Source organism: Orcinus orca, chromosome 16 (assembly GCF_937001465.1).
Source record: "Orcinus orca chromosome 16, mOrcOrc1.1, whole genome shotgun sequence".
Classification (NCBI taxonomy): domain Eukaryota; kingdom Metazoa; phylum Chordata; class Mammalia; order Artiodactyla; family Delphinidae; genus Orcinus; species Orcinus orca.
In genome coordinates this window covers 22,259,249-22,285,249 of record NC_064574.1, presented here as the reverse complement: position 1 = coordinate 22,285,249, position 26,001 = coordinate 22,259,249, and the positions used below count along the sequence as shown (strand labels likewise).

Genomic DNA, 26,001 nt, shown 5'->3' with positions numbered 1-26,001 from the left:
ACTCTCTGGATGGACTTCTAGGTTGTTTCCAAACTTTGATTAATGCAAACACTGCTTCGATGAACTCTTTGTCCCTCATCTTTGCATGTGGACAAGGAAATTCCTAAAAGCGGGACTGCCGAGTCAAAGAGTACGTGCATTTAAAATTCTGATAGCCATTGTTAGTTTATTCATTTTATTATATGGACGGACCATAGTTCATTTAACCGGTCCATCCCTCCCTCCCTCCCCAACCCATACTCCTGCTTTCTTTTTAATTCCATATTTACATTTAGGAAATAGTTAACATTTCATGACTTTTGATGTACCATTTGTTCAGTACTGTTCACTAGAATTTCTCTTTTGGAGGGGAGCAAGAGGGTGTTTCAGTCTCTTCTGGATGGATGTTTAAGTCCTATGATTAGGTTACTTCCTATCTTTTGCTTCCAGTCTCTTGAGATGTTCATGTAAAGCATTAGGCATAATGCCTGATACATACTGGGCATTTAGTATTTGTGAGTTTCTATAAATCAGGAACAACCTCGCAGTGACTTGCCTGTGCATGTACTCCTTTGTGCACGTGTGAGTATTAAATTCTTAGAGGCAGAATTGCTGGTCAAAAGGTGTGTACATTTAAATTTAGGAGATATGGCCAAACTGACCTCCAGGGAGCTTGTACCAACTTACATACCCGTTTCCCCCAATACTTGCCAACACTTTATTATCCAATCACAGTTTAGGAGATGGTGCAATTTTGGAGACCAACAGTTTTAAATCCTAGCAGACAGGGAAACTGAGACGCTGGGGAGGAGGAGGGACTGCCCAAGGTCACCTGTGAACTGTGGCACAGTTAGATTCCCATTTCTGGCCTCTCCGTCCTCTTCTAGGGGATGGAGCAGTGCCCAGGGTGGAATGTGTGAGAGCACCAGGTGGGGTCCATGAGGTAAGAAAGGATGTGAAAATGGGGTGGAGGGGAGGTGGGGTGCACCAAGGTCTGGGTCCACTACACACCTCTGCCTTGGGGAATGTAACATGTTTTATTTCTTGTTATTTTATTATTATTATTTTTTGGCTGTGCCATGAGGCATGTGGGATCTTAGTTCCCTGACCCCGGATCGAACCCGTGCCCCCTGCGGTGGAAGCGTGGAGTCTTAACCACTGGACCGCCAGGGAAGTCCCATGTTTTATTTCTTGAAGAAACTTCTGACTCTTCTCCGTTACCTCTCCTCATCTCCACCCCCACCCTACCCCCCAGCATCTTTTCCCTTGGAAACAGCCTCAGAGATTCTGAAAGGAGTTTTCCTTACTTCAGAGCCTGCCTGTGTGGGAGGAAGCTGAGGACGTGAGGGTACTGACTGAGAGAGCAGGTTGAGACCCAGGAGCCGTTGTGCGAAAAGAATGGAAAATTATATAAGGAGGGAAAACGGAAGGGGGTGGTGGAGGCAGCCATTCATCAGTGCTTTTTAACCCTTTCCTGCTGCAAAAGCAGGCAGCCCCAGATGCTGGGAGATGGCTGCAGTGAGAGACGTTTTCATAAATGGCTTGTGCCTAAGGCTTTGAAGGGTGGTGGGCACCACGCCCTCCTAGCCCTTAGCAGGCGGGTTTTGTACTCTGGGTAGAAGTGTCAGAAAAGGTAGAACAGCTCCTAATCTAGGAGGTGATTCCTCTGGGAAATCAGGCTGCTTTTCAAGTGTAATTTGAAAAGTCGCTGCCTCCAAACTTCATTGGGGGTGGGGGAGGCAGGGGGGCAGAGGGAAGAATGCCGTTTATAAAGCAATCAGTGCTTCGACAGAGGCAGCCATCACTCAGAACTATTTTCTGAAATTTGGCCTCTCTTCCTTACTCTGGAGGAAAGGCAACATGGGCACTTTGCTTCCAGTCAAGCCCGACACAGAGGCTAGGGTAAGTCACACAAAGGGAGAGGAACCCTGCCCTGTTCATCAGAGCTGGAGCTGCGGAAAATCATTTCTGGGCTTCTCAACTCTTCCGAATGAGCTGGAGGAAGCCTCATCAGAGGTTCCATTCATCTCACTTCTTACTTTTAAACTTTAAAGCACATATTTATGTGCCTCAAGTTGCCCATGAACTATGGCGTGTCAAACAGTTTGGGGTTGATGGAAGAGGTACATTTTCTCGTCCTGGGACTTTCAGAAACACAATTTCATCACCAGGCTCTCTCCCTTCCAGTTTCTCCTGTATGCTGCCACGAGATGCATATTCTGCAAACGCTTTCAGTGCATTACTCACCCGTTCAAGAACCATCCAAGACCTCCCCTCTTGATCTCTTAAGTCTGGGAACCCCAGGTTGACAGTCAAGGCCCTTCGTACATGTGGCCTCAGTGACCACAACCTTCTCACACCCACCATCCCTAGACCACCAAGCCACCCTTGTCACTCGCCACAAATATGGGGTGGTGAATGCCTGTCATTTTGGCCCCTCTGCACCCTGCAACACTTCTCCTGGTAACCGAATGCAGGGCTTCCTTTTGGGGGAAAGCACCGCACCCCAGTTCCCTCTCCATATGGTTTGGGTGAGCTGACCTGACACCTGCCTCCAGGCCTGCTCATGAGAATGTAGATCTGGGCTTGGCAAACTAAGGTCCCAGGGCCAAAAAAAAAAAAAGGCCTCCAGCCTCTTTTTTTTTTTTTCTTTTGCGGTACGCGGGCCTCTCACTGTTGTGGCCTCTCCCGTTGCGGAGCACAGGCTCCGGACGCATGGGCTCAGCGACCATGGCTCACGGGCCCAGCCGCTCCGAGGCATGTGGGATCTTCCTGGCCCGGGGCACGAACTCGTGTCCCCTGCATCAGCAGGCAGACTCTCAACCACTGCGCCACCAGGGAAGCCCTCCCCAGCCTCTTTTGAAAGACTCCTGAGCTAATAATTTTTACATCTGTAAAAGGTTGTAAAAAAAAAAAATCAAAGAAGATGCCATAGAGAACCTATGCCCACAAAACCTAAAATATTTGCCAACTGGCCCTTTACAGAGAAAGTTTGCCGACACCTGCTTGAATGCACAATGCTTGGTTTGGTTTGGGGCGGGGCGACGGAGGGGCTGAGCTCAGGAGAGCAAGTCCCAGGACTTGAGCTGGAGCCGTCAGAGGGTCGTGCACACTCTCCTAACTTTGTTCAGCAGAACGAACATAAGTCTGGAACTACTGGTGGCCATCTTTGACACTTTACAGAAAGAGGCTGCTGGAGAAGGAAGGCAACACTGGGGGAAGCAGAATCAAAAGACAGACTGGCTGTGGGACCTGGAGCCAGCTGGGCTGGTTGGTCGTGCGAGCCCAGACATTTCTTTCAACTCAAGCCAGTTTGAGTTGGGTCTCCTGTCAGCTGCAAGGGAAGGAGTTATGATGAGTACAGATACTGGCAGGTATGGCCGATGCATTTGGGCATGTTATTACCTTGTCTGGAATGCCCTTTATCCTCTCTGCCTGCCAAAGAGTCTGCTTGTCTTGCCAGGATCTTTTTTTATTATTTTTTTTAGCTTATTTATTTAATTTTATTTTTGGCTGCGCTGAGTCTTCATTGCTGCGCGCAGGCTTTTCTCTGGTTGCAGTGAGCGCGGGCTACTCTCGTTGCCGTGCACGGGCTTCTCATTGCGGTGGGTTCTCTTGTTGTGGAGCACAGACTCTAGGCGTGCGGGTTCCAGTAGTTGTGGCATGTGCGCTCAGTAGTTGTGGCTCACAGGTTCTAGAGCACAGGCTCAGTAGCTGTGGCACATGGGCTTAGTTGCTCCAGGGCATGTGGGATCTTCCCGGACCAGGGCTCAAACCCGTGTCCCCTGCATTGGCAGGCGGATTCTTAACCACTGCGCCACCAGGGAAGCCCTCTTACCAGAATTTTGTCCACGCCCCAGCCCCCCACCCCCGCTGTGGTCCTCTGTAGTTCCTGGGTAGCTCGTTCTGAGACATAACCATCTATTTCCTCATCTATAATTGTCTTGGAAGAGTCGGTATTGCATCCCTAACAAAGCCACGAGCAATGGGGTGGGGATAGGGGGAAGGAAAGCATGTTGTCGAGCCCTGGGCACTAGCTAAACACCATAAACACTACAGCACTTATTCCCCCTGAAGCAGCCGTCAAAAGAGGGGGAGGCAGCAGCTCCATTTTAGAGATGGGAAAATGAAGTGAAGTGACTCACCGAGGTCACGCAGTTACTAAGAGGCAGAGTCAGAAATCAACCCCAGCTCTGATGAACTCTACATCCATGCTCTCTCCACAGTATGGTGCCCCCTGAGGGCCACATCCAGCTCTTCTCGGGATCCCTTGGATCCAGCTCTACACCTCCCTGAATCCTCCAGGAGCCTCTGCAGATCAGACCTCAAACATCTCATCCTGAAATGCAAAGCCTTTCAGTATCTGCCGATTAATCCCTTCCCCACCCGTCTCCAGCCACACTGATACTCAGAGTACTCAGGGTGCACCCGGAATGAGAGAAGAAACCCTCACTGCACCAGCAAGTTTTAACAGGGGAAACGATCACTTTGCAAAGCCTTCGTTAACAAAGACTAGATTGAGTCAGCTGGACAGCTTCAAAATTAAAGTTGCCTGAATATAATAATAACCGGAGAGGCACTCTAATTAGTTTTTGTTTTTTGTTTTTTAATCAAGTGCAACAATCTGCCTGCAGTAATCTGAGAGTGACTCGGGATGTCTTAACTCTTTGAGGAAGAGGTGGGTTTTTGGAACATCACGGCAAGTCCTCCCACGCAGATGATCTCCTGGAGGGCTTCCCCAGAGCGAGAGTTTTGTTACAGCACAGGGTGGGTGTGCATGTCCCCCCCCCCCACTTCTCAGCACACCATCACGGCCTGCCACACCTAGGGACCTGGGGAAGGAAGGCAGGCTGCTTTAATCTCCCTGGGAGCTAGGTCATGCTCGACAAGTCACGCCACCTCTCTGACCTGTTTTTTCATTTGTCAGGACCTAGAGATTGAATTAGCCTATCACTTTGTGTCCCCAGTGGAATTAGGAACAATGCTCTGTGAATCCTTCTACAATCCCCTCAATTAGAGGGCATTTCTCAAAGGAAATCATCCCAGAATTTTAAAACTGGAAGAGAGTTAAGTGGTTCTCTCTCAGGACTTCTTAACTTGGGAGTTCCTCTGGGGTCTGAGGTGAAGTCTCTGAAATTGTACCCAGAATTTTGGGAGGTCAGCTAAGCAGACCCAGCGGGAGGTGGAGATGGTGCGTGACTGTAGGCTTGGAGGATGCAGCGCCCTCCTGGGAGTGACAGGGGAGGAGGAATGTTTCGGGGGACTGGGTCCTCAGATCTCATCTGATTCCTGGAAGAGCGCAGAATCCTCAAAGCTTAAGAACTCTCTCTGTGGCCCATTCCCTCCACTTTACAGGTGGGAGAACTGAAGGCCAAAGGTGGGTGGTGATGACTCACTGACAGAGCCAGACCAGAAGCCAGCTGGACATCTCATTGCCCTTGCAGGGAAGGTCCTAAAAGGAAAGGAGTGGGGCCTTTCTGGAACTGGCTGGGGACCCTTGCTCCAATAAGTCCCCATGCCAACCATCTTGTTTTGTTTTGCTTTTTTAGAGCTTGGGGATTATCTATGTCACTGGAGGAATTATGTACATAGTGCCTCACCATGCATCTGGGGAGGAAGCATTCATCATTCTCGAATGTGCATCTTTCAGCATGGGTGAGTGAGTGTGTGCATGTGGCTGAGTACCTGAATTTACATAATCTGTGGGTTTTAAATCTCCCAGCTAGAAAAATCAAGTGTTTATCCTGCCTTTTCTACACAAACTCCCTCAAGGTTACCACGTGGTTGATGAAGGGACCAAGGCTCTAGCTACAAGCAAGCCGGCATGGCGGAGCTGGAACAGCGCTGCTCTGTAATCCCTAATGAACGAGAGGGTCCAGGTGAGGCTCACCAATGGCTGCCAACTTCACAAGAAGAGATCAGACATCATGTACCTCCTGATGGAAGTAAATAATACCACCCACGGCGGAGTGCAGACAAAAAGCAAAAACAAAAAAACCAAACCCGATCAAGCCTCTTGTTCTGCTTCCTCATTTACAGGAAACACAGGTGACAGGAGCAGCCCATGAAATGACCCCCCACGGGGATGCAATCAGTAAAGCCAGACTGTGGGAAATGCTGCAGAATAAATGACCTTGTTTCCTCAACAAAAAACTTCCCAGGAAAAGAAAAGAGAGGTGGAGGGAGAATCTATAAATTAAAACAAATTTATTAAGGGACATACCGATAATGGCAATGTACACACCTTATTTGCATCCTGATTCAAACACACAGGACCGTTGTTAAATGTTTTAGGTGTGATAATGCTATGCTGGCTGTACATTTGTTTTAAAAAAAAAAGAAGTCTAGATATGACATCTGGAGTTTGCTTAAAAATAATCCAGGGGCCAGGTGTGGTGTGGAGGTAACTGGGAAGGTGCAGGATGAAGCAGGGCTGGCCACGTGCTGGTGACTGGGTGCAGCTGGGTTATGGGCACATGGGGCTTCAGAGTACCATTATCCCTGATGGAAAGTTAAAAAATACTTAAAAGGTATCCAAAAAAACTGGCATGACTATTTGCCTTTGGAGAGGGAAACTAGATGTCTGGGGAATGAGGATGGGGAGACTGAGTTTTCATTATTTTGTATTGCTTGGATTTTATACCATGACTTTGTATTATCCATTCATGAACATAGACTCAGTTTTTTTCTTTTTTTTTTTTTTGGCCTTCCCTTGCGGCATGCGGCATCTTAGTTCCCTGACCGGGGATCAGACCCAGGCTCTCAGCAGTGACAGCGCACAGTCTTAACCACTGGACCACCAGGGAATTCCCCATAAACTCATTTTTAAAAAATCACCCAATTTAAATAACAAACTTCAAAGTGAGTTCTTGATCGTACTTTTCATCCAAGAAGTGCCTTTATTTCATTTTCTTCCAAAGAACAGGTAGGTTCTTATCTCCTTCCTTGAAGAGGGGGAGGTGTGTGAGTCCATGCTGCAGGCCGGTGATCTGAAAACTCTCCAATGTGTGATACTTCCACGTGGTCCTCAGGCGGCCGAGGTCATACATGATGGGTAGTACAGGCCTCCGCCCCATGTATCCTCAAGCTCTTGGGTGTGGGTGGGTGCGTGGGGCGGCTTGAGAGGCAGCTAGGGCCGCAGAGATGGTAAGCTAAGGAGTTAAGCCCTTAGAGCTGCCAGACAATGTCATTTGAAAATACCAGGTATGAAAGAGAAGTAACAGCTGCTTTCCTTCAATCCAATTTCTAAGCAGTGTGATCGATCAATTTATAAATCGATTGGCTGTCTAATCCACCTTGGCAGTCTTCTCTGAGGCCGACGCCACCGCCCTCGGCCAGGGTGGGGTGGGCCCACATCCTCGGCAAGCTCCGCTGGGGACCTCCTCGGGCGCCTGCCTGACTCGGGGGCGGGGCGGGGTCACTGCAGCTCCTGGAGCAGGCGGAGAACGTTGGCTGTGTACGGGTTCTGCTGCCCAGTGGCCCCCCGTAGCTGCACCGGGTGCAGGCTGGGGTGGGGAGGTGTGAACTCCTGTGGGCAGTAAAGCTCGTTCAGGAGGAGCCAGGTGGAGTCGGGGTCTGCCTTCATCAGGTGGAGGAAAAGGCTGTGGAGAGGTGGAGAAGGGAGTGAGGGCACGAGGGAGGGCTGCTGGTCCTCCACCCCAGAGGCTGCTTAGCGGGCTCTTGGAGAAAACAATGATAATCGCATCACTCTGCACAGCAGAACAAAGCCCACTTTCGTGCCTAATACAGGGCCATTAGGACGGTCCCAAAGCCTAACAGAAAGAGAGGTAAAGAGCTTCATATCCGTTGACATAGAGAAAAGGAAAGTAGTTAGTCTGAGCAGAACAATATTGACATCAAACAAGCTCTTGGCAAAGAAACCGGTTAAATGCTGGGCTATAAAACAGTTCTCAGAAGGAATAAAATGGATAGGGCCCACCCCTTATTACAGAGTCCACTTCGCTCACAGGACCAGCCCCAGTGTAGGGACTCCCTCTCCTGCTTGGGGAGCCTGGGCAAACCCTCAACTCCTGAGTCTCAGGTCCTTATCTCTGACCCTCCAGCACGCTGCTGAACTCAGTAGTTGGCCCATTTCTGGCCCCTGAGAGCCATGGATTCTCCGTGGTCTGGATCCCACAGAGGGATCAGATGCAGTTATTCTCCCATGGCAGGATCGGCTGAGCCTGGCTCTGGGACCTTTAGCAGAGGCAGAGCACTGGTGCCCTATACACGACATGAACACAGCTGAAGGGCCGGGGCCACGCAGCACCAGACACCCACCACGGGTGAGGTTCTTTATCTTGGTCTGAACCGTGAGGTCACAACCCTTTGCCTCGTATCTGCTCACATCCCATTTCTGAACGATACCCAGGCCACTGTGCCGGGTAATCCAAGTGTAGACTTCCTATGCCTGGCTGACTCAGCGATTCGGAGTCTGGCTTTTCAATCTCGGGAAGGATGAGGCCCTCCCCTAGCTGGGCGGCTCTCTCTCAGCCACCCTGCCCATCTCAGCTCACGTATCACCCGTGCAGAGAGGGTGGCCTTCCTGACCATGTCACCTAGGTGGTTGCCCCTTATTTCTCTCTCTCAGGACACCCTCCCCAGCATTTATCAATTGCCTGTTTATTGACCATCTCCCATCTCCCTTCCTCACAGCACAAGCCCCTGAGGGCAGGGACCATGTCTGTTTGGTTCACTGCTGTATCTCAGGCACTTAGCACGGCACATGGTTAGCATTCAACCAATACTTGATTGAACAGGTTTCATGTTTAATAAGGGACTTATTATGCTGCACACTAATGATTTCAGATGGCATCCCTCTTTGAAGTAAGTTATATTCTGTAAAATGATCTAAAGGAGAGGTCAACTGCTCACTACCAAGGAAGAACCAAGGATGTTACTAACAGGAGTCACGTTACCGCAGATGTCACTAGCTGTATGGCTTGCCTCCGTCTCAGTTTCCTCATTTCTAAAACTGGGGATGTACTTCACCCAGGGTTCTGCTGGGGTTTAAACGAGAAAACACAGATCCAGCCCTACACAGGGCCTCCCACATGCGATCCCTGTCTACCAACTAACAGCGGATAGAATCTATTTGATGGATCACATTTTATTTTTGATGACCATTCCTAGGAGCCTCTCCCGTACTGCTGGGCATCAGACAGGAATGTAAATGCTTGCTGAACAGAGCTAAATTCTGTTTTTAATTTCGTTAATCTAAAAAGCCTATGACGTCAGGGGATTTGGGTTTTACTTTGGTGAAACCAATTTTTTTTTTTTTTTTTTTTCCGGTACGCGGGCCTCTCACTGTTGTGGCCTCTCACTGTTGTGGCCTCTCCTGTTGTGGAGCACAGGCTCCGGACATGCAGGCTCAGCGGCCATGGCTCACGGGCCCAGCCGCTCCGCAGCATGTGGGATCTTCCCAGACCGGGACACGAACCTGTGTCCCCTGCATCGGCAGGCGGACTCTCAACCACTGCACCACCAGGGAAGCCCCGGTGAAGCCACTTCTGCTTTCTTCCTTGGGTTTAACAGACATATGCTAAGGAGGCAAGGGAGACAGGTGGAGGGGGCACTTTGACACACTTTCTGGCCTGTTTTGTGCCCGAACAATTTAAGTTTTCTTTACTTAGGATAATCTTGAATTTATAACCTCAGCGGTGGTTGCTGGAGAAGTGATTAGAATATTCTAATTCATCGTTTCCACTTCACCGCAGAAAGGAGATGGGGCCTGCGTGGGAGACAATTTTTGTTTAAAAACAAAAATATCTTTGATAATTAGAGTGGCAAGGGAAATTATGAAAAAAATGCACCAAAAATGGGAAGCAGATTTCTATTTACACGTGACACAGTTGACAGTTTTCCCTGGTGCCAAAGACTGTTAGAATGCAAATGGTTTCATTTGATTTTTTTTTTTTTCCCCTTCAAGAACTGGAACAAGCTGCAGCATGGGCGCACCCTCAGCTTCAAGGAGTATTTTGATCTGGGCGACACCCAGCAAAGTGGTGCCGTGGCCCAGTTCAGTCACAGCTCTGCTCTGACTTACACGGCATGGAAACGTCGCGGTGTTCATTTTTGGTCTCCTTTTTAACTTACTAAATGCGGGTGTTGTACTCGTTGGCAGGAAAGGAAAAGGCAGGAAGCCACTCTCTTTGCCCTTCGAGATCCCTAAATAAAATGCCAACAGGGAGGCAAAGGAAAAATCGTGTGCAACGTTCATCTTCTTTTGGTAAGCTAGAGCCATATCTTGGAAGAATTATTTTGGGTCTCACTTCTGAGCTCTTAAAGAGGTAGAATCCCCAGAATGGCAGGTGGCAACGCAAGTTTCTTCTCCACCTCTGTGGCCGGGAGCAAATTATTTTGCCTTTGTGAACCTGTTTCCTCCTTCTCCAAAGGAAAATAATCACACCTACCCGACCCTCCTCACAGGTTTGTTCTGAGGCTCTAAGGAGATGAGGTGCAGGAAAACACTCTGAAGTGTATAATGAAAACACTGTTCCTTCCAGAGACTGTGTGTGTGTCTAAGGAATAATTATCACTACCAACCCTGGCAGCACTGCCATACCATGGAAAATTCTCAGATGCTCTGTAAAGGGCAGAACATTTGTCTTTTGTTTCCGTCATAATTTCCTTCATACTGACTTGATAGGGGTCCCAATTCTCAGCCACTGGGGTTGTAATTTTGTCCATTACTTTCAGGAAGAAACGAATGTAATATTCTTTGCCCTCTGCATGCCTGAGGTTGGGAGCAAATGCCGTGCCATGCAACCAGGTGGCTGGCAGGCATAGCTGTGCTCTTGCTTGGCAAAAGGCATGCAACCCGCTGAACACTAAACACTGACAAATTCTGAACCTGGACCCTTGTTCACTTTGAGGCCCTGGGAGCTGAGCCTGAGACCCAGGAGGTCTTGTCTGAGTACTCAGCGGCCCAGTTTTCCCCCAAACTCCAGTATTGCTTTGTCCTGGGACCAGTTCCTGCCCTTTCTGAGCTGGCAAGAGGGGCTCCCAGACAATGAAGGGAAGAAGGCTGAAGACCTCGAAAGCATCCTTTTGCATAACCAAAAGACAAAAGACAAAGAGGAGACCTCTGCTTTGAAGTGATAGGAGTAACTGCCTGGAAAATGTTCCTAACACATCTTGAGACATGGCCGAGATGGCTGTTGAACATGCCAAGTGGCTGACTCCATCTTTTTTCAAACCCAAAGAGAAACACTTTAAGAAAATATATGTACACCATTTAACTCCTGAACAAAAATTTCTTTCTCTTTCCCCCAGGCCCGAATCAGTGGCTCCAGGGAGCCCAGTTATCAAGAGATTATCTGGTCCCCAGAGTTTCGGGAGCCACTCAGCTGTGCCTCCTGCCTCTGAGTGTCCTGAGGCGAGTGATTATCTCTCAATAACCTGTAGGGTCCTGTAGCTTAAATGATAACTTGACTTTAAAAAATTTAGAACTCGCTGTTAGGCAGTTTCTAAGCAACCTCTGTTTCCATGGCAAAGAAGCCTGGTGTTTATACTGATTTTTCACTTAAAATGCGGTTTTATTGAATTTCACTTCATGCAGGCAGCCATTTCCCTGCACTTCAGCCCTATCTACAATTGACGGGTATCAGTAAGTACCTAATAAACTCCAGACACCAAACCAATAGAAGGGATTCATTCCTTTATGATCTATATCAGGTGATCGGAGTGACAAAGCTGGGGGTGATGTCGCCTGGGGAGTTGGGAAATGTGCTGCTAGAATCTGGCTGGCCGGGTCTGGTTCCCTCTCTGCGTGGTTCACCAAATGTTTACTAGCACCTGGTCCAGCTCAGGCACTGCGTCAGGTGCGTGGGACACAAAGACGGATGGACAAAGGCTCTGGCCTCAGGGCTCCCTGTCTGGTGGGGAGGACAGACTGACCACAGAAGCCCATGATACAATGTGAAGAGGGCCAGGCTCAAGTCACAGGTGGGCCAGAGCCGGGGAAGGATTCCTGAGGTGGGGACATGGCAAGTCACTTCTCTGTACATCAATCAGATCAGTTCTAACCCCCTTCCAGCTCCAACACTCCCAGCAGTTCTCAAGCATAGGGGCTGGATCATGGGCCCTTTCACCCCAAATGCAGCAAAAAGACACCCCTCTGTTGAAGATGCAAATATTACAGAGTATGTCCTCACCATCTTGGGTTAGACAACACCTGCTCAAGGGGAGCTCTAGAAAACCTCTAGCCAATCGAGGCCCAGCAAAGCTAAATAAACTTAACTGAAATTCAGAGCTCCCAGCTCTCCTGGGTGACAGGCTATTCTTTCTCTGTCAATTACTTGCTTGAGGGATCTGCTGCTCCTTGTCTCTTTCTGGGTTTATAAAATGCTCTCATGAGCTGTCTGCGTAAATGCCGGTGGTAAAGGACTTGCGGCTTTGTGATGTTTATTTATTTATTTATTTCGGGGCATCTGAAGAAGTTATTCAGGGTGTCTCCTTAGGGACACGATACAGGCTATCTCTACGTGGGCACAACTAAACGCAATCGGAGGGTAAACTCACTTGTTGGAAAGCAGGCACACCTGCAAAGTTATTTTGGCTTCCCTGTTATTCCCCTTCTGGCAGAACAGCCTTCGCACTCTTTTTTTCTGTGGCCATCTCTTCTCCCGTGACTCCGTACATGATGATGCTACAAATGAGGTTGTGTGTTTCCTTTTAAATAAACGGATGCTCAGGGTGTCGACGTGTCCGAGCCAGCAAGCAATGGGGCAATGCTTCCATACTCAGTAATTTACTCTAATGGGTCTCGGTTCATCGGTTAACCAGTATTTCAAGCCTGTCCTTTCTTGCTATTCAATTTAGCTATCTTCCCCTGCACGCGGGTCGTTTTTTGTTTCTAAATGTTGGAAATGGAGGATTATGACTTGAAGCAACAATTTACTCTCCAAATAAATACTACCAATTACCTCTGCAGCTATACATACTCATTCGACTTAACTCTATTTACCTGTTCACAGTCATTCATCTATCGATCGCCAACCCACACACTCACACAGAGGCCGATATTAAAAATATTTAAATGCAACGGGGACAGGATTTAAAACCATAAACACCAGTGGAAGCTTACAATGATAATCGAGTCCCTAAAGTACCACAAGACAAAGTACCATAGATGCTGTGGAATGACTCCATTGCTTTGTGCATATTTAAAAAGATATGGCACTGAGAGGCCCAATCTGTTACTGACAATTCAAAAATAAGCCAGAACCAAGAAGGGTTTAAATCCCACTGGGGCAGAATCTAAAAGCAGCCCTTTCCATCTGGCCAGCTCTCCCCGCTCCAGGCCCCACCTTCGGCCTAGATCCCATGATGACAACGCTGCTGGGCGCAGATTTCAAAGTGGCCCCGGCCGTCTGCACTCTCAGGCCGCATGCAGCGTTTCCTGGTCCTCCCTGGAAGATTCACACCCTTGCAGATAAAGACATCTTCGTGGCAACCTACCTGTTTTGCGCCCCCCTGCCCGCCACCCCCGAACTGTTTTCCTGTAACCCACGCTCTGGCACTAAGCCAGCAGCCTCCACTGATGGAGCCATCAGAAACAGCTCTAGGAAATGGACTTCTGTATTTACTGCAAGGACATTAGGAATAATCAGTCACAATGGTACCTAGCGTTCTTCTAACATGGCCCATGGGGAAATTTTCTCAGGGTTCAGCACCAAGGGAATTCCAGAGCTGTGCTTCCTTCTAAAAGCTTTCTTATTTCAGTGATGACTGGAATTTGTGCAGCAGATGCGTTTCCCTCTTTGCCTTGTCTGTTAGGAGGCCCAGAGCCACGCTGCAGGCTCATCTCTAGCGGAGGTGAAGAGTTCAAAGCCTGCATTTTATATATTAACCTCAACCCTGGCTTCACCTTGTTCTCCCTCTTATTATTTTTCCCTTAAAAAATGTCTTCACTTCTTATTTACCTTGCTGCATACACTTAAGTTTATAAGATGCTTTAGGTCTTTTTTGGAATGAGGAGGAAGTTTAAATACTGATAACAAGTATTATTGATTGACTTTTTAACTCTGGGCTGACATTTTGTGCTAAAGACTAATGTACATGACTTTACTGAATCTTTGTGATAATTTTATTAGGTGGAAAAAATAGATATGCTTATTCTAGTCTTGTAGATGAGGAAATTGAGACTTCGAGAAGGAAATTAATTTGCCCAAGGGTATACCACTACTGAACAGTGATGTGAGGCCAACTCTACCTTGATCTTCAGCTTAGAACTCTCAACACAGTACGTGGCTAATAAGAGACTCTAAAGCATCTTTTAAATAAATACACATATAATAAGACAATTGAGGCCATGTCCTTGGCTACTTTACTTGGTGCTGAGATCATCAACATTCACTCCTGCCTCCCCTGCAAAGGGATGAAATGACCACCCTGTGGTCGGCCAAGGCTTCTGATATTTGAAATCTACTTTGTGCACGTGGTCCACCTACCAGGCTCGATCTCCCGCCAAGAGCATCATGGTTCCTGACCCAGTCTGGCATATAAAAGTGCATGTACGCCCCACACTCGGCTTTCCAACTGGGTGGTGAAATGGATGACCCTGGCAGATTATCAATCACGTGACAACACCAAGGAAGCAGGGGAAGGGCTGGCTGCATTTGATTTTAGTAGCACAGAGGTCCCTGCCTTCAGATCTGAAACTCAGCAACCCACTTTGTCTGTAATCTGCATGGCAGATGTCTCTTATCTTTGACACCAGGAAATCATGCCTATATATGCACAGTGAACAGCTTCAGATCTGAGTGTATTTTTAGAACAATGAGCCTTGAAGAGAAAAGCAGCAATGCCTGTCAAAAGATGGATAATGGGAAAGCTAACTACTTGGGTCTGGATTTGTCAACTATTAATCGAATGTCAAAAGGGAAAACATTAGGAGTGCCCTCATTTCCATAGGAAACGGCTTTGCAGCCCAAGCTCAAACAAACTGCCCACACCATTTAAGGGGCTGAGCTACTAATTTCAAGCTCAGCTGAACTACTGGATCACCTCTGTGGCTCCTGATCCATTCAAATATAATAGGCCCACGTGTGAGAGGAGTTGGGGCTCTGACGGGGATGAAATGAAAGAGCTCTGCCAGTCTGACTTCCTCCAGGGTTTGAAGGCAGCGGCTGCATTTTTGATGGGCTGGGATCCTACTGCTAGAAAGAAAGCGGGGAAGTCAGTCAGTAAATGAACCTTCAAACTCTTGGTCCTGGCTTCTCATGCAAAAGGCGGTAGGGGGAGGTAGAACAATTAACATGAAAGAGATCCTTCTGAGATGAAAACCCCAGTTTAGATTTCAGTCAAGATGAAGCAGGCTTCCAACAAGAAATTCCATGCCCAAGTGTATATGTGTACATGTAACATATACACAACGCATTATATATTTGGCAAATTTATATATCTCCCATAAGGGTGTGTACACACGCATAAATAAAACTCCAGAACGTAAGCACCACGAGGGCAGAGGCCTCCTCTCTCCTGCTCCCTTCTATTTTCAGTGCCTACAACAGTGCCGGGCACACAACAGCTCCTCAGCCAATCACCAGAATGAATGAACGCCGAGCGTACTCTCTTACATATTAATGCTATTCATCCGCATGATGGTTCTGGAGGAAGGTGTTATCACCAAACCCAGTTTACAGAGGAAGGAAATGAGGTGCAAGGAAATGAAGTCATTTGCTCAAGGTCACAGAGCCAGTAAGATGTGAACCTAGGTTTGTCCACCTCCAAGGCTGGTGCCCTTTGCCCGTACATACAATGGCTAAGCGAGGAAGATGGGAGGGCCCTCTCCCTTCGCCACCACACACATCAGGAACCACAGCACCCAGCACCTGTACAACCAGGAGGTGCAACAGGCTGGTCACTACTTGCTGACACCCTGCGTCCCCACCTGGGTTCTGGGGTTGACAGGTGGAGGTAGGACTAGGGGGTGGAAACCACGTGGCCTAAGAGCATTGTTGGGCATGGACTTCAACTTTTAAAAAATAGATATTTCCTAGTTTTGTTCCGTTTAGCCCCAGGGTGGAAGACTGACTGATTTATGCACAAGAAAGGGAGCCTCAGAGGCTGCTCAGAGAGAGGCCTAAGGAGTGTGGTTTTAATGGAGTTGAGTTGAACCAGGCTGAGAGCATGTACTGGTTGGAAGGAAAAAAACAGAAATTTGGGGAATGTGCTCTCATCTCAAATTCCTTTCATATGCAGGAAGGAAGAGCTCCGTGGCCAGGAAGGCACAGAACTGTGGAGGCCCACTGCATGCTGGGAGGTATCTCAGAGGCTTCTAGGGCCACTGGAGAATTTATATCAGTTAAGTCTGCCAAGGTTGAGATGCGGGCGTGGCTGATATAACCTGTTATTTTGTAATCCAGTGCTTATTCTCAGGGACTCGGCGTTAATTACAACTCATGATATGCTGACCCCTCTTCCCATACGCCAAATATGGTTTTCTCATTTGTTATCCACTGAAGTCATTTAAACTAGGTGGACTCTGGGCGAGTCGGTATTTTTTCTTGCATGGCCAGTTCACAGTGACACCTGGTGGTAACAAATGGCAAGGTTACACCCTGCTCTTACCCCCGCCCCCCAACCGCCCCCCACCCAACCAAGTTGCAAGATTTATGTCCCTCCTTACAAGGCACATTTGCTAGATAAAAGCATTAAACTGGAATGGCTTCTCCGTTCTTAGCATTTACAGCCTTGGTTGTATCAACCACCCCCTGATCAATTTCCATTTCTAGAGTTTACAGCCTGGATGTAAAAGCCTGCCACAAAGGCTCTATTTAATACGACAAATTAAAAAAGCAAACACAGGCTTGGTCATTCTTTGGAGCCAGGAGAAGCAAACAGGAGGAAGGAAAAATCCAACTGTAATGCACACAAAGAGCAACTTTCACGGAGCTGCCGAGTTCGCCTCCATTCCAACGTGAGGGAGGCTGCTCTGCAGAGGTCCCCACCACCACCTGCCAGACCTACAGACACAGCTGCTCATCCACCTCTCTGAGAATGCAGGAGGCCTCAGAGCAGCCACCTGCCCTCACAGGTTTCCTCACCAGCCCCGCCTGATCCAAAGCCAGCCGGTCAGCTGCCCAGTGTCGGAAAGTCACTACTTCTGAGGGAGCTGGGGCGTCTCTGGGTGGCTCTGGCTTTCACTAGTTCTTTTGAATACGGAGCTGAAGCTTGAGTTTTTGTAACCCTCTGGCTACAGATCTCCCCCTTGGGCCCTGGCAAAGAACACACAGCCTTCTCTTCTCCCCTGAGTGGGTGGAGGTGTCACTGACAGCTGTGTGGGGAACACTGAAGGGCATGTGTGGAAGCGGGGGGCTGGGGTGGAGGCTCCTGCAGGGGATCAGGTAAGAGATGAGGGTGACCTGGCCTGCCCTGGCAGCTTGGAGGTGAAGAGAAGCAGTTTGAAGAGAGATTTTGCAAGTTAGGTAGACAGGCTTCACTTCTGGAATGGATGTGGGGTGTGATGGAAAGAGAAGAATTCAGGACAAACAACCGGATGGATGTGCGGCCACCTGCTGAGCTGGGAACTCTGTCTCACTCAGGGACCTCATTAGTTCCCGGAGGTCTGACTGTTTTCATACTAATTGGCCCACCCATCTCCCTCTCTTCGCTCTGTAATGAGACTCACAAAGAGACCAGATTTCCTATTGTCCCAGACGGCTTCTCCCATTTAGAGAGCTTATTAATTTCTGAATCAAGATGCCAAGTCAGCTCCTGATCAAGGACAACACAGATATTTTTTTCCCTGACTTCAAAATAAGTTTGCAGATGATATGTACGTAAAGCAGTCAACTTTGCACTTCCTCCCTGCCCCGCCCGTCAGAGGGAGGTCATCTGACTCAACCTCAAGTGGAACAAAGAGGTGCTGCAGTCAGGCCTCTGGCTGCAATCTCCTCCCCGCAAGGCACCTGGAATTCCAACTCAAGAGTCAGTAAGGTCCAATTCGGGTTTAACTGCTTTCAGTAGCAAATAAGGAAAATTAGAAATGAAAAGATAATGAATTGTGAATATAAGCTTGTTTGATGGGTCTAAACTTGAAGGATGGGTATGGGGCGGGTGTAGGAACAGTAGAATGGGACAGGGAATGAGAAAACCAGATCTTTGGGACTCTTGGCTGTAACAGGCACCCAGAAGAATTTGCTTCAAGATGGATTCATCATGTTTGTGAGTTGTACTTTAAGTCATAGCACAATTAGCTTCAGGAACACTGCCCGGAGGGGGACTATTTTCATCCTAAATTGGTTCTTTAAGGAATAAGAATGTCCGGGGACAAGAAGCTCTTTGGGATGCACTCCTGTGCTTGAGAAACCATGATGGATTCTGGGCCTAGGGGATGTGACAGGAAAGGGACAGAAAGAAAAAACGGAACTGGGGAAATCAAGAGCAGAAAACTGCAAAGGATAATAAGTCAATTCAAAGAGATATTTCCATCGCTCCAAGAGAGTGCAAGGCTTATAAGGGAGCAAGTTGGCTTTCCTCATTTCACAGACAGAGCAGCCTTTCAGCCCTTCAGGGAGTAAGATGACACCTACCCCACCAAGGAAGATCAGGGACACATTTCCAGAAGCTGATGAAGTGGGAAGAACTGTTTCTTTGCCCGGGGAGGTGGAGCTGCAGTGCCCAGAGCGGCAGGCAGTGCCAGGCCAGACAGGCCGGCTTTCACCCCAGCTGTAGATGTCCAGGGCTGGCAGTTCCAGGGCACAGGCTGATCCTGGCTAGAAGGAGAGCTGGGGAAAGGGGGTCAGGGTACATTTTGGGTCTCAAGTCTGGGGAATGCTCCTGTGCTCAGAGTTTTAGCTTTTGATAAATAGCCTTTAGGACTCTAGGAACCAGACATAGCTTCTCCTGTTAGAGGTGGTACAGCTACTCTCTAATAAGCAAAACTCTTAGAAATTAGAATCACATAATTTCAGAGTTGAAAAGGCCCTTTAAATCATTAGTCCAGTGGTTTTGAACGTTTCTTGGTTCACAGACTCCTATTATAATCGGATGAATGATGTGGAATCTGTCTAGAAACAGATACGTACATGTCTGCTTGCACACACACAATTCTGCACACAATTTGTGAGGGTTCACGGCACCTGACACCCATTAAGATGCTCTGTGGAGCCAAGGTTTGCTAGATCAATAACCCAATGCTTTCACCTTGTGGATGAGGAAGCTGAGAGAGAGGTGCCAGGGTCACCTGGTCACCAGAAGAGTAGGGCCTAGAAGCCGATCACCCTCTGACCAGGAGAGTGCTTTGTCCCCTACAAGACACCACCTTTCTGCTTTTTGCCCCTTTGGAATTGTTGCTGATGCTGCAGCAGCTGAAAAGGTTACTTTCAAAGAGAAATGTGTCTAGTAAAAATACCATCTCTAGATGTTGGCATAGTTAAAGAAATCATCTTAACCTGGCAAGAAGAGAGAGAAGAGAAAAGAACAGAGATGCCTCAACTCTGCTCCCCATTAGCAAATCATCTATAATTTAGGACAAACGTAAAGAGATGCGGGTGATCAAGCAGACGTACCTCCTGGCAGCCTCTTGTAATTTCACGGGCTGTTTGGCACTGAGGTAAATCAAGCAGGCATCAGCTACTTTATTCAGGTCACCCTCACCTGCAGAGAGGAAAAACAAAACAAGCGTTGGCCCTCAGGCTTCAGTGGGGATGAGCAGGCACCAACTGCTGTCTGATGAAACTGGAACAGCTAGGCAAGATGCTGTGGGCTCTGTACTCCATCCCAAGTCAAAAAACACAGCAAGGTAAATGGATAAATGAGGCCAAAGTGAGATGGAAGGATGTGCACAGGACAGGAGATGACAGGAGCATGGCTTAGTGAGGAGGGCAAGGATGGGGGTGAGACAGTGTACAGTGTGTGTGCCCAGGTGAGACTGGCTGGTACCTACCTAGGTCCAGTCTCTCACAGAGGGGGCCCAGGCCCTGCAAGACGGCCAGCTGCAACTTGAAGGCCAGCGTGTGGAAGTAAACTGGTCCAGCCCTGGCACTGATGGGAGCCTGGCTGACTAAAGAGCCAGCCAGCTTTGGCAGGACATCTTTGCAGAACCGGTTCCTTAGAAAATCGCCACACTTGCCTCCCAGGGTACGCAAAACCTGTGGAAACAGACCCCAACCCAGTGACTGAACGTTGCCAAGGCAGCGAGAGCACTAAAAGAATGTTTGCTAATTCAATTTCATCTAGGTCTCTGCTTGAAAAAGAAAAATAGAATTATTGCTGTTAATTCCTTGCCCACGGTTTGTGATTCTGACAGTTATGAATTTGGAGGTCTCTGCTCCCGAGGCATGGCTGCTTCTATCCATAAATACAGATTACATGGAGAATAATTCAAAGGAATCTTGGGTTGGATGAATAGTATGGTTAATACCTGGATTTCCCTTCCTTTTTTGTTTAAAAAAAAAAAAAAAGAGCTTAAAGCAGTTCACATAGATCATCTCTTGAATCTTCCTAACATCCCTTGAGGAAAGACTTGTGCTTTTAACTCTAGCTAGCTGAACAAACATAAACAGGCCCAGTAGCTGAGGTCCAGCTCAGCTGCTGCCACGTACAGGCATCGAAAAGGGCAGTGGCTGGCTGAGGTCCTTGGCTGGGTCAGGACAGGGTCCCCAGTGGGCCGAGCCGAGTCAGAGTTCCTTCTGTTCCATGGCACAATCTCTTACGTACATCACCCTCATTCCATCTTTCACGACAGGCAGTCTCTTTGCATGTCTTGTTTTAAACCTTCTCAAGCAGAACATATTGAAACGTTTTGCCCCACTGCACAAGACTGAGTATACAGGATAATAAGAATTTCTTTAAAAATTGGTAAGCAAGGGACTTCACTGGTGGCGTGGTGGTTAAGAATCCGCCTGCCAATGCAGGGGACACGGCTTCAATCCCTGGTCCGGGAAGATCCCACATGCCACGGAGTGACTAAGCCCATGTGCCACAACTACCGAGCTGGCGCTCTAGAGCCTGTGAGCCACAACTACTGAGTCCGTGTGCTACAACTACTGAAGCCCACGTGCCTAGAGCCTGTACTGCTCAACAATAGAAGCCACCGCAGTGAGTAGCTCCTGCTCGCTGCAACTAGAGAAAGCCCGCACACAGCAATGAAGACCCAACACAGCCAAAAATAAATAAGTTAAATAAATAAATAAACCAAAAAAATTGGTAAGCAAGGCATATCCAGGACAGAGAACATTTACCGACTTTGTAGAGAACAAGGCACATATTTCAGGGCCCTCAGCAAGACTGCACAAGGCCTTACGGACCTCAAGGGTCACTAATGGGTCTGGGAGTGGAAAAGCAGCCTCAGTTACAGTGCACGTATCTTTATATTTTTTCATTTTTCTATATTTGCTGTCATTTCAGATAAACTATTAATTTTCATAAAGGAAAACGGCACATCTGAGTGACTTAGCAAGACCTCCCTCCTTCTCCTCTCCCCAACCTCCCTCCTTCCCTCTCCCCCACCTCCCTCCTTCCCTCCCCCCCCCCACCCACATGTGCGTGTGCGTGTATGTGTCATTTTGTGTATTTTGGTTTGGAAAAAAATATTAACAATTTTTTATATGTTTTAAATGTAAGCTTACATTTTGGTCCAGTATATGCTGAAGAATCTTACAGAAACAAAATACTTTAGCCAAGTATATTAGCTGCATTCCTGGCTTCATTCTATATCCTACGCATCTTTTTTCTTTGCCTCACCTTGCTCACCCACTTCTAATTGATGTTAGCTTGCTATGGTAAATGTATCTCTGTAACTTGCCTTAAGTGCTTTTCAGAACAAGGAAGGATATAAATAAATAAACCAAAATATGTGTGCTAATATAAGCCAAACTAAGTCAGGGAGAATAATACCTTACATACACAGAGGGCTTTTAACTTTTCAAAGCATTTCACTAAATAGTCCCACTTTATCCTTGACAAAACAACTATGAGAAAGGTGGGATAGGTGGTCATGGGCTTTGTCCAGAGTCACTCAGCTGGACAGAGGATGCCCATTGCTAGAACCTAGTCAGTCTTCATCTTGACTCTTGTGCCGTGCACAGAACATGGGCATGAACTCAGATTCAGGTACTATCACTTTCTAGCTGTGTGATCTTGAGAAAGTTCCTTAACTTTCTGGGCTTGTTTCCTCCTCTGTCAAAAATGGGGATACCAGTATCTTCCTTATAAGGTTGTTGTACGGAGATGAGCTCATGTGTGAAGTGCCAAGCATGTCGCCCGGCACAGAGGAGGTGCTCAATGAATACCGGTGGCCCTTTTCATCTACTAGTTCTCTCTGCTTCAAATTCAAAAGGAAACTGACTTTATTTTCTTCTTTGTGCTTTTCTTATTTGCCTATACTTTCTTCAAGGTATAGTAGGTCACAATTGGATAAAAAGAGAACTACCCCCAAAAGACACCACTGAGCTCTGTGCTCACTTCCCTCCATCCCCATGACTGATGGCGGTGGGGCAATAGTGCAGTACCTTGAAGGCTCTGAGCACTGCCAGGGGGTCATCATTTGTGAGTCGGTGCACGAGCGAGGGCCACGCCCGATGGGCCAAGGGAAGGAGCTGGTTCTTGTGGGACTGCAGAACAACCACACACAGATCCAGCACATCTAAAACCTGCAAGAAAAGAGGACAGTGTTTCGGCAGATAGTCAAGGCTTGAAACCAAATACCTGGGATCAAGTCACCATTTTAAAAGAGTAAAACTTAGAAACTCATGAGTCAAGGAAATCTTTACGAGTCCTGACTACATGCCAAGCACTGGCTAGGTACTGGGTGGGGGGCACACAGGGACAAAATACTTACGTTTCCTTTCCTTGGCTTATGGTCAACTGGGGAAAGACTTCAGATAACACCGAAATAACGGGATGAATGACTACTAATTGTGACAAGTACAAGGAAGGAAAGTCAAGGGGGAAATGCAAGACAATAAAGGGGGGGGATCTATACAATACAAACTGTTGGGAGGGCTTCTCTGAGGAAGTAACTTCTATAAGGAGGCATACTGGAAACAGTAACGAGGAAGACCCAGAGGAGGGAGAGCTTGCAGTGCTTAGAAAACTAAAGCAGGGCAGCGTGAGGCGTGACAGCGGAGGGGTAGGATGGGACTGGACCTCGACGACGTCACATTAAGACTTTTTAATTTTGTACTGAATGTGGTGGGGAGCCGTGGAAATGTTCAGGCACGTGCTGTGATACAATTCATGTTTTTAAAAAGTCACTCTGGCTGCTGAGTGGAGAAGGGACTTGAAGTGGGAGTGAGAAGAAGTGAGGAGGCCCTTGAGGGAGCCACGGCGCACCACATGGGAGGCGGGGAGTTACGCGGCTACATGGTCGTGGCCGAGGCAGAGAAGTGAAGGGTTTGAGATCTGTTTTGGAGATGATATGGCTTAAATTGCTGAAGGACTCACTCTTGGGGAGATGAAGAGAGGAATCGAAAAGAGCTGCTTGGGTTCAGGCTTAGCAACTGAATAGATGCAGGTGCAGCTTAATGAGACAGGAACAAAGGAGAAGGAGGAAACCGGGAGGGTGGGTGAGATCAAGTTCTGTTACCTCTAAATGGAGAGGTCAAGTAGGCAGCTGGGACACAGGTCAATCTCAGAAGAAAGGTCTGGGGTAGACTAGATGTAAATTGGGGTTTTTATCTTCCCTGAGAATATGTTTCCTGATCTCTCATGTCTCAAAGCTCACTGAAGACAGACGACCTGCTCAGTGTCACAGGCAGTGGTCGCCACGATAACCAAGTGCAGGCTTCCCTCCTGCACATATGGGCCAGCCTTCCCAGAGCAGGGGAAGGTACACGTCTGAGTCAGGAAGACAGAGTAAGGTCTGCAGTAAACCCTTACTGGATGACTACTGTGTGCTGGTCACACGGAGACTGGAACAGAAACAAAGAACAAAACAGGCCCTGCCCTTGAGGGCTGAATAGTTAGGCAGGGGAATAAGAGAAACCTCAGGAGAGCAGAGTAGTACAGTGGAAATGGCTTTGGTATCACTGACTGGCTTTGGATTTGAGTTCTGTCACTAACTGGGTAAGTTACATCATACTCCAGTGAATCATTCCCCTTCTGCCTGGAATGTTCTTCCCCCTCCGTTTGCCCCTGCAGGGCTGGCTCCTTCTCAGCCTTTAAGTCTCAACTTAAACATTATCACCCGACAACTGGTCTAAATCAGAACGTAGCTCCCTCTTATTCAACAGGGTTTGGTAGAGTAGGTTCCCAAAATGTGTTTACTACATGGGTGAATTTTCTATCATAGAACCTTCTTATTACCTTCATAGCATTTCCTCCACGTATATGTATTTGTGTATTACCCCTTTCCCCTCGAGAGACAGGAAGTTCCGTGAAGACAGGGATCATGTCTGCTTAGTTTCCTTCTATATACCCTCTGCCTGACCTATAGCAGTCCTCAATAAGCATTTAGTGAATAAGCGAATAAGTGAATGAGTGTATATGCCATGTCTGATGCTAACTGTTTTATATTTATAGTCAATGACCCACTGAGGTAGGTACCATCATTTTCATTTTACAGATAAAGAAGTTGATGCTCAAAAAGGTGAACTGACTTACTCCAGGTGGCACGGCTAGTGAAGGGCCGAGCCAGGGCTGGAACCTGGGTATGCAGATCTGACTCCAGTGTTGATGCTCTCAATAGCTACAGTGTATATACGCTGCTACAAAGCCTCCAGAAGAGGGAAGACACTTTACTGATGTGTCAACCAGACACCACCAACAAAAGGCTCCTGAAGAGTGCCTCCTGAGTGGAAAACCCGACAATGCTAAGTATCTCTGGGAAGACTAAACAAATTCCGCAAAACCCAGATGCTGAGTGAGGTAATCTGTGGGTCAGGGTTTCCCAGCCCCCACCCATGACCAGGGCAAAGTGCTCTCATCACTATCAGTAATGCATGGAGGCGGCTGTTTCTCACTCCTGTTTGGGGCTAGGGAGGAATGGGTCAGGCTGTGCTTTCCTTTGGGTATAAGATCTGCCCCCAGGTGATTCTGAAAGCTGTGTCCCCCATGCCCACCCCGCCCCACTGTCCTGTTATCGGAGTCACTACTGTATAGTTTAAGTCTTTGCTGATGGGGAGGCTGCTTGGGAAACTGCTAGCAAACAAGGATGTAAGATTAAGAAAAGTATTGGTGCCAGGCCTAGGATGAAAATGGAAACAGAAACAGAGACAAGGGCTAGCGTCAGGCTTGGACAAATGACCACTTCAAAATATTTAAACCTGTGTCCCACATTAAGTCAGCTCAGAAAGTGATATCCTTTCCAAATCATATGACTTTTTCCCCCTTGGAGATGCAATAACGCTCCAAAACTTTGTGGTTTTTAATTCTACCAAGGGGACTTGGATCCCTTTTGGCCTCTGGGCTGATACAGAAAGACGTAAGACTGGCATCCCACAGATAAATTCCTCCTGATGTCTTCTCTTGGCCACTGCACATGCACTGGGAGATAAGGGGGGGCTCCTTGCTCATCCATGTAGTCATTGCCAATAGACCAAACCTCAGTCCCGCAGCTCTGTGAATGCAGGGAAAGGGCCGCACACTGACCTTCAAGCGGATTTTCAGATTTTTGTCTGACATCAAGTGGATGCAGCGCTCCATCACGTCCGTGGCTATTTGGATCTGCACTGGCAGTGGTGGCTGCACACTGGGATCAGTGTCATTCTCATCCACTTCGGGAGGGTCTGACTGCTCCTCTGGAAAAAGAGCATAACTGGGGGCAGTGTTTTACGAGAGATGCCCCACCCCAACTTGATCTCCCAACTTCAGATAAGGAGTAAGACTTACAAGGGAAAATGTCTAGGAACTGATTCCAAGGAAACCATGTAAAATTTGGGTCAAGCTACGAGTCAAGATATTCACCAAAGCATTACCTGTAACAGCTAAAAACTGGGGGAAAACCTTCTATGTCCACTCAAGGGGGTACGGTTATATAAACCATGGTATATCCATACAATGAATGGCACATTATGAGGGCCTGAAATTTTGCATTTACCAAGGGCTTTAATGACAAGGGAAAATGCTTATGAA

General features: G+C 47.8%; 1 protein-coding gene across 7 annotated transcripts in view; it reads right to left on the bottom strand.

Moving 5' to 3' along the window:
* The window catches only part of TTI1 (TELO2 interacting protein 1), a 55,807-nt gene that overhangs the window by 6,331 nt on the left and 23,475 nt on the right, over positions 1–26,001 (bottom strand). For 6 of the 7 annotated variants that reach the window (XM_004272832.4, XM_033433704.2, XM_033433706.2 and 3 more), the window contains 5 exons: positions 25,519–25,667; positions 22,440–22,580; positions 19,874–20,078; positions 19,497–19,584; positions 1,087–7,580 (listed from right to left, as the gene is read on the bottom strand). In XM_004272832.4, coding sequence (XP_004272880.1) covers positions 7,397–7,580; positions 19,497–19,584; positions 19,874–20,078; positions 22,440–22,580; positions 25,519–25,667 — 767 coding nt within the window. In that variant the 3' untranslated portion in view covers positions 1,087–7,396. Of the gene's footprint in view, positions 1–1,086; positions 7,581–19,496; positions 19,585–19,873; positions 20,079–22,439; positions 22,581–25,518; positions 25,668–26,001 lie in introns of those variants that run through there. The other variant, XM_049699991.1, reaches the window with a different exon arrangement.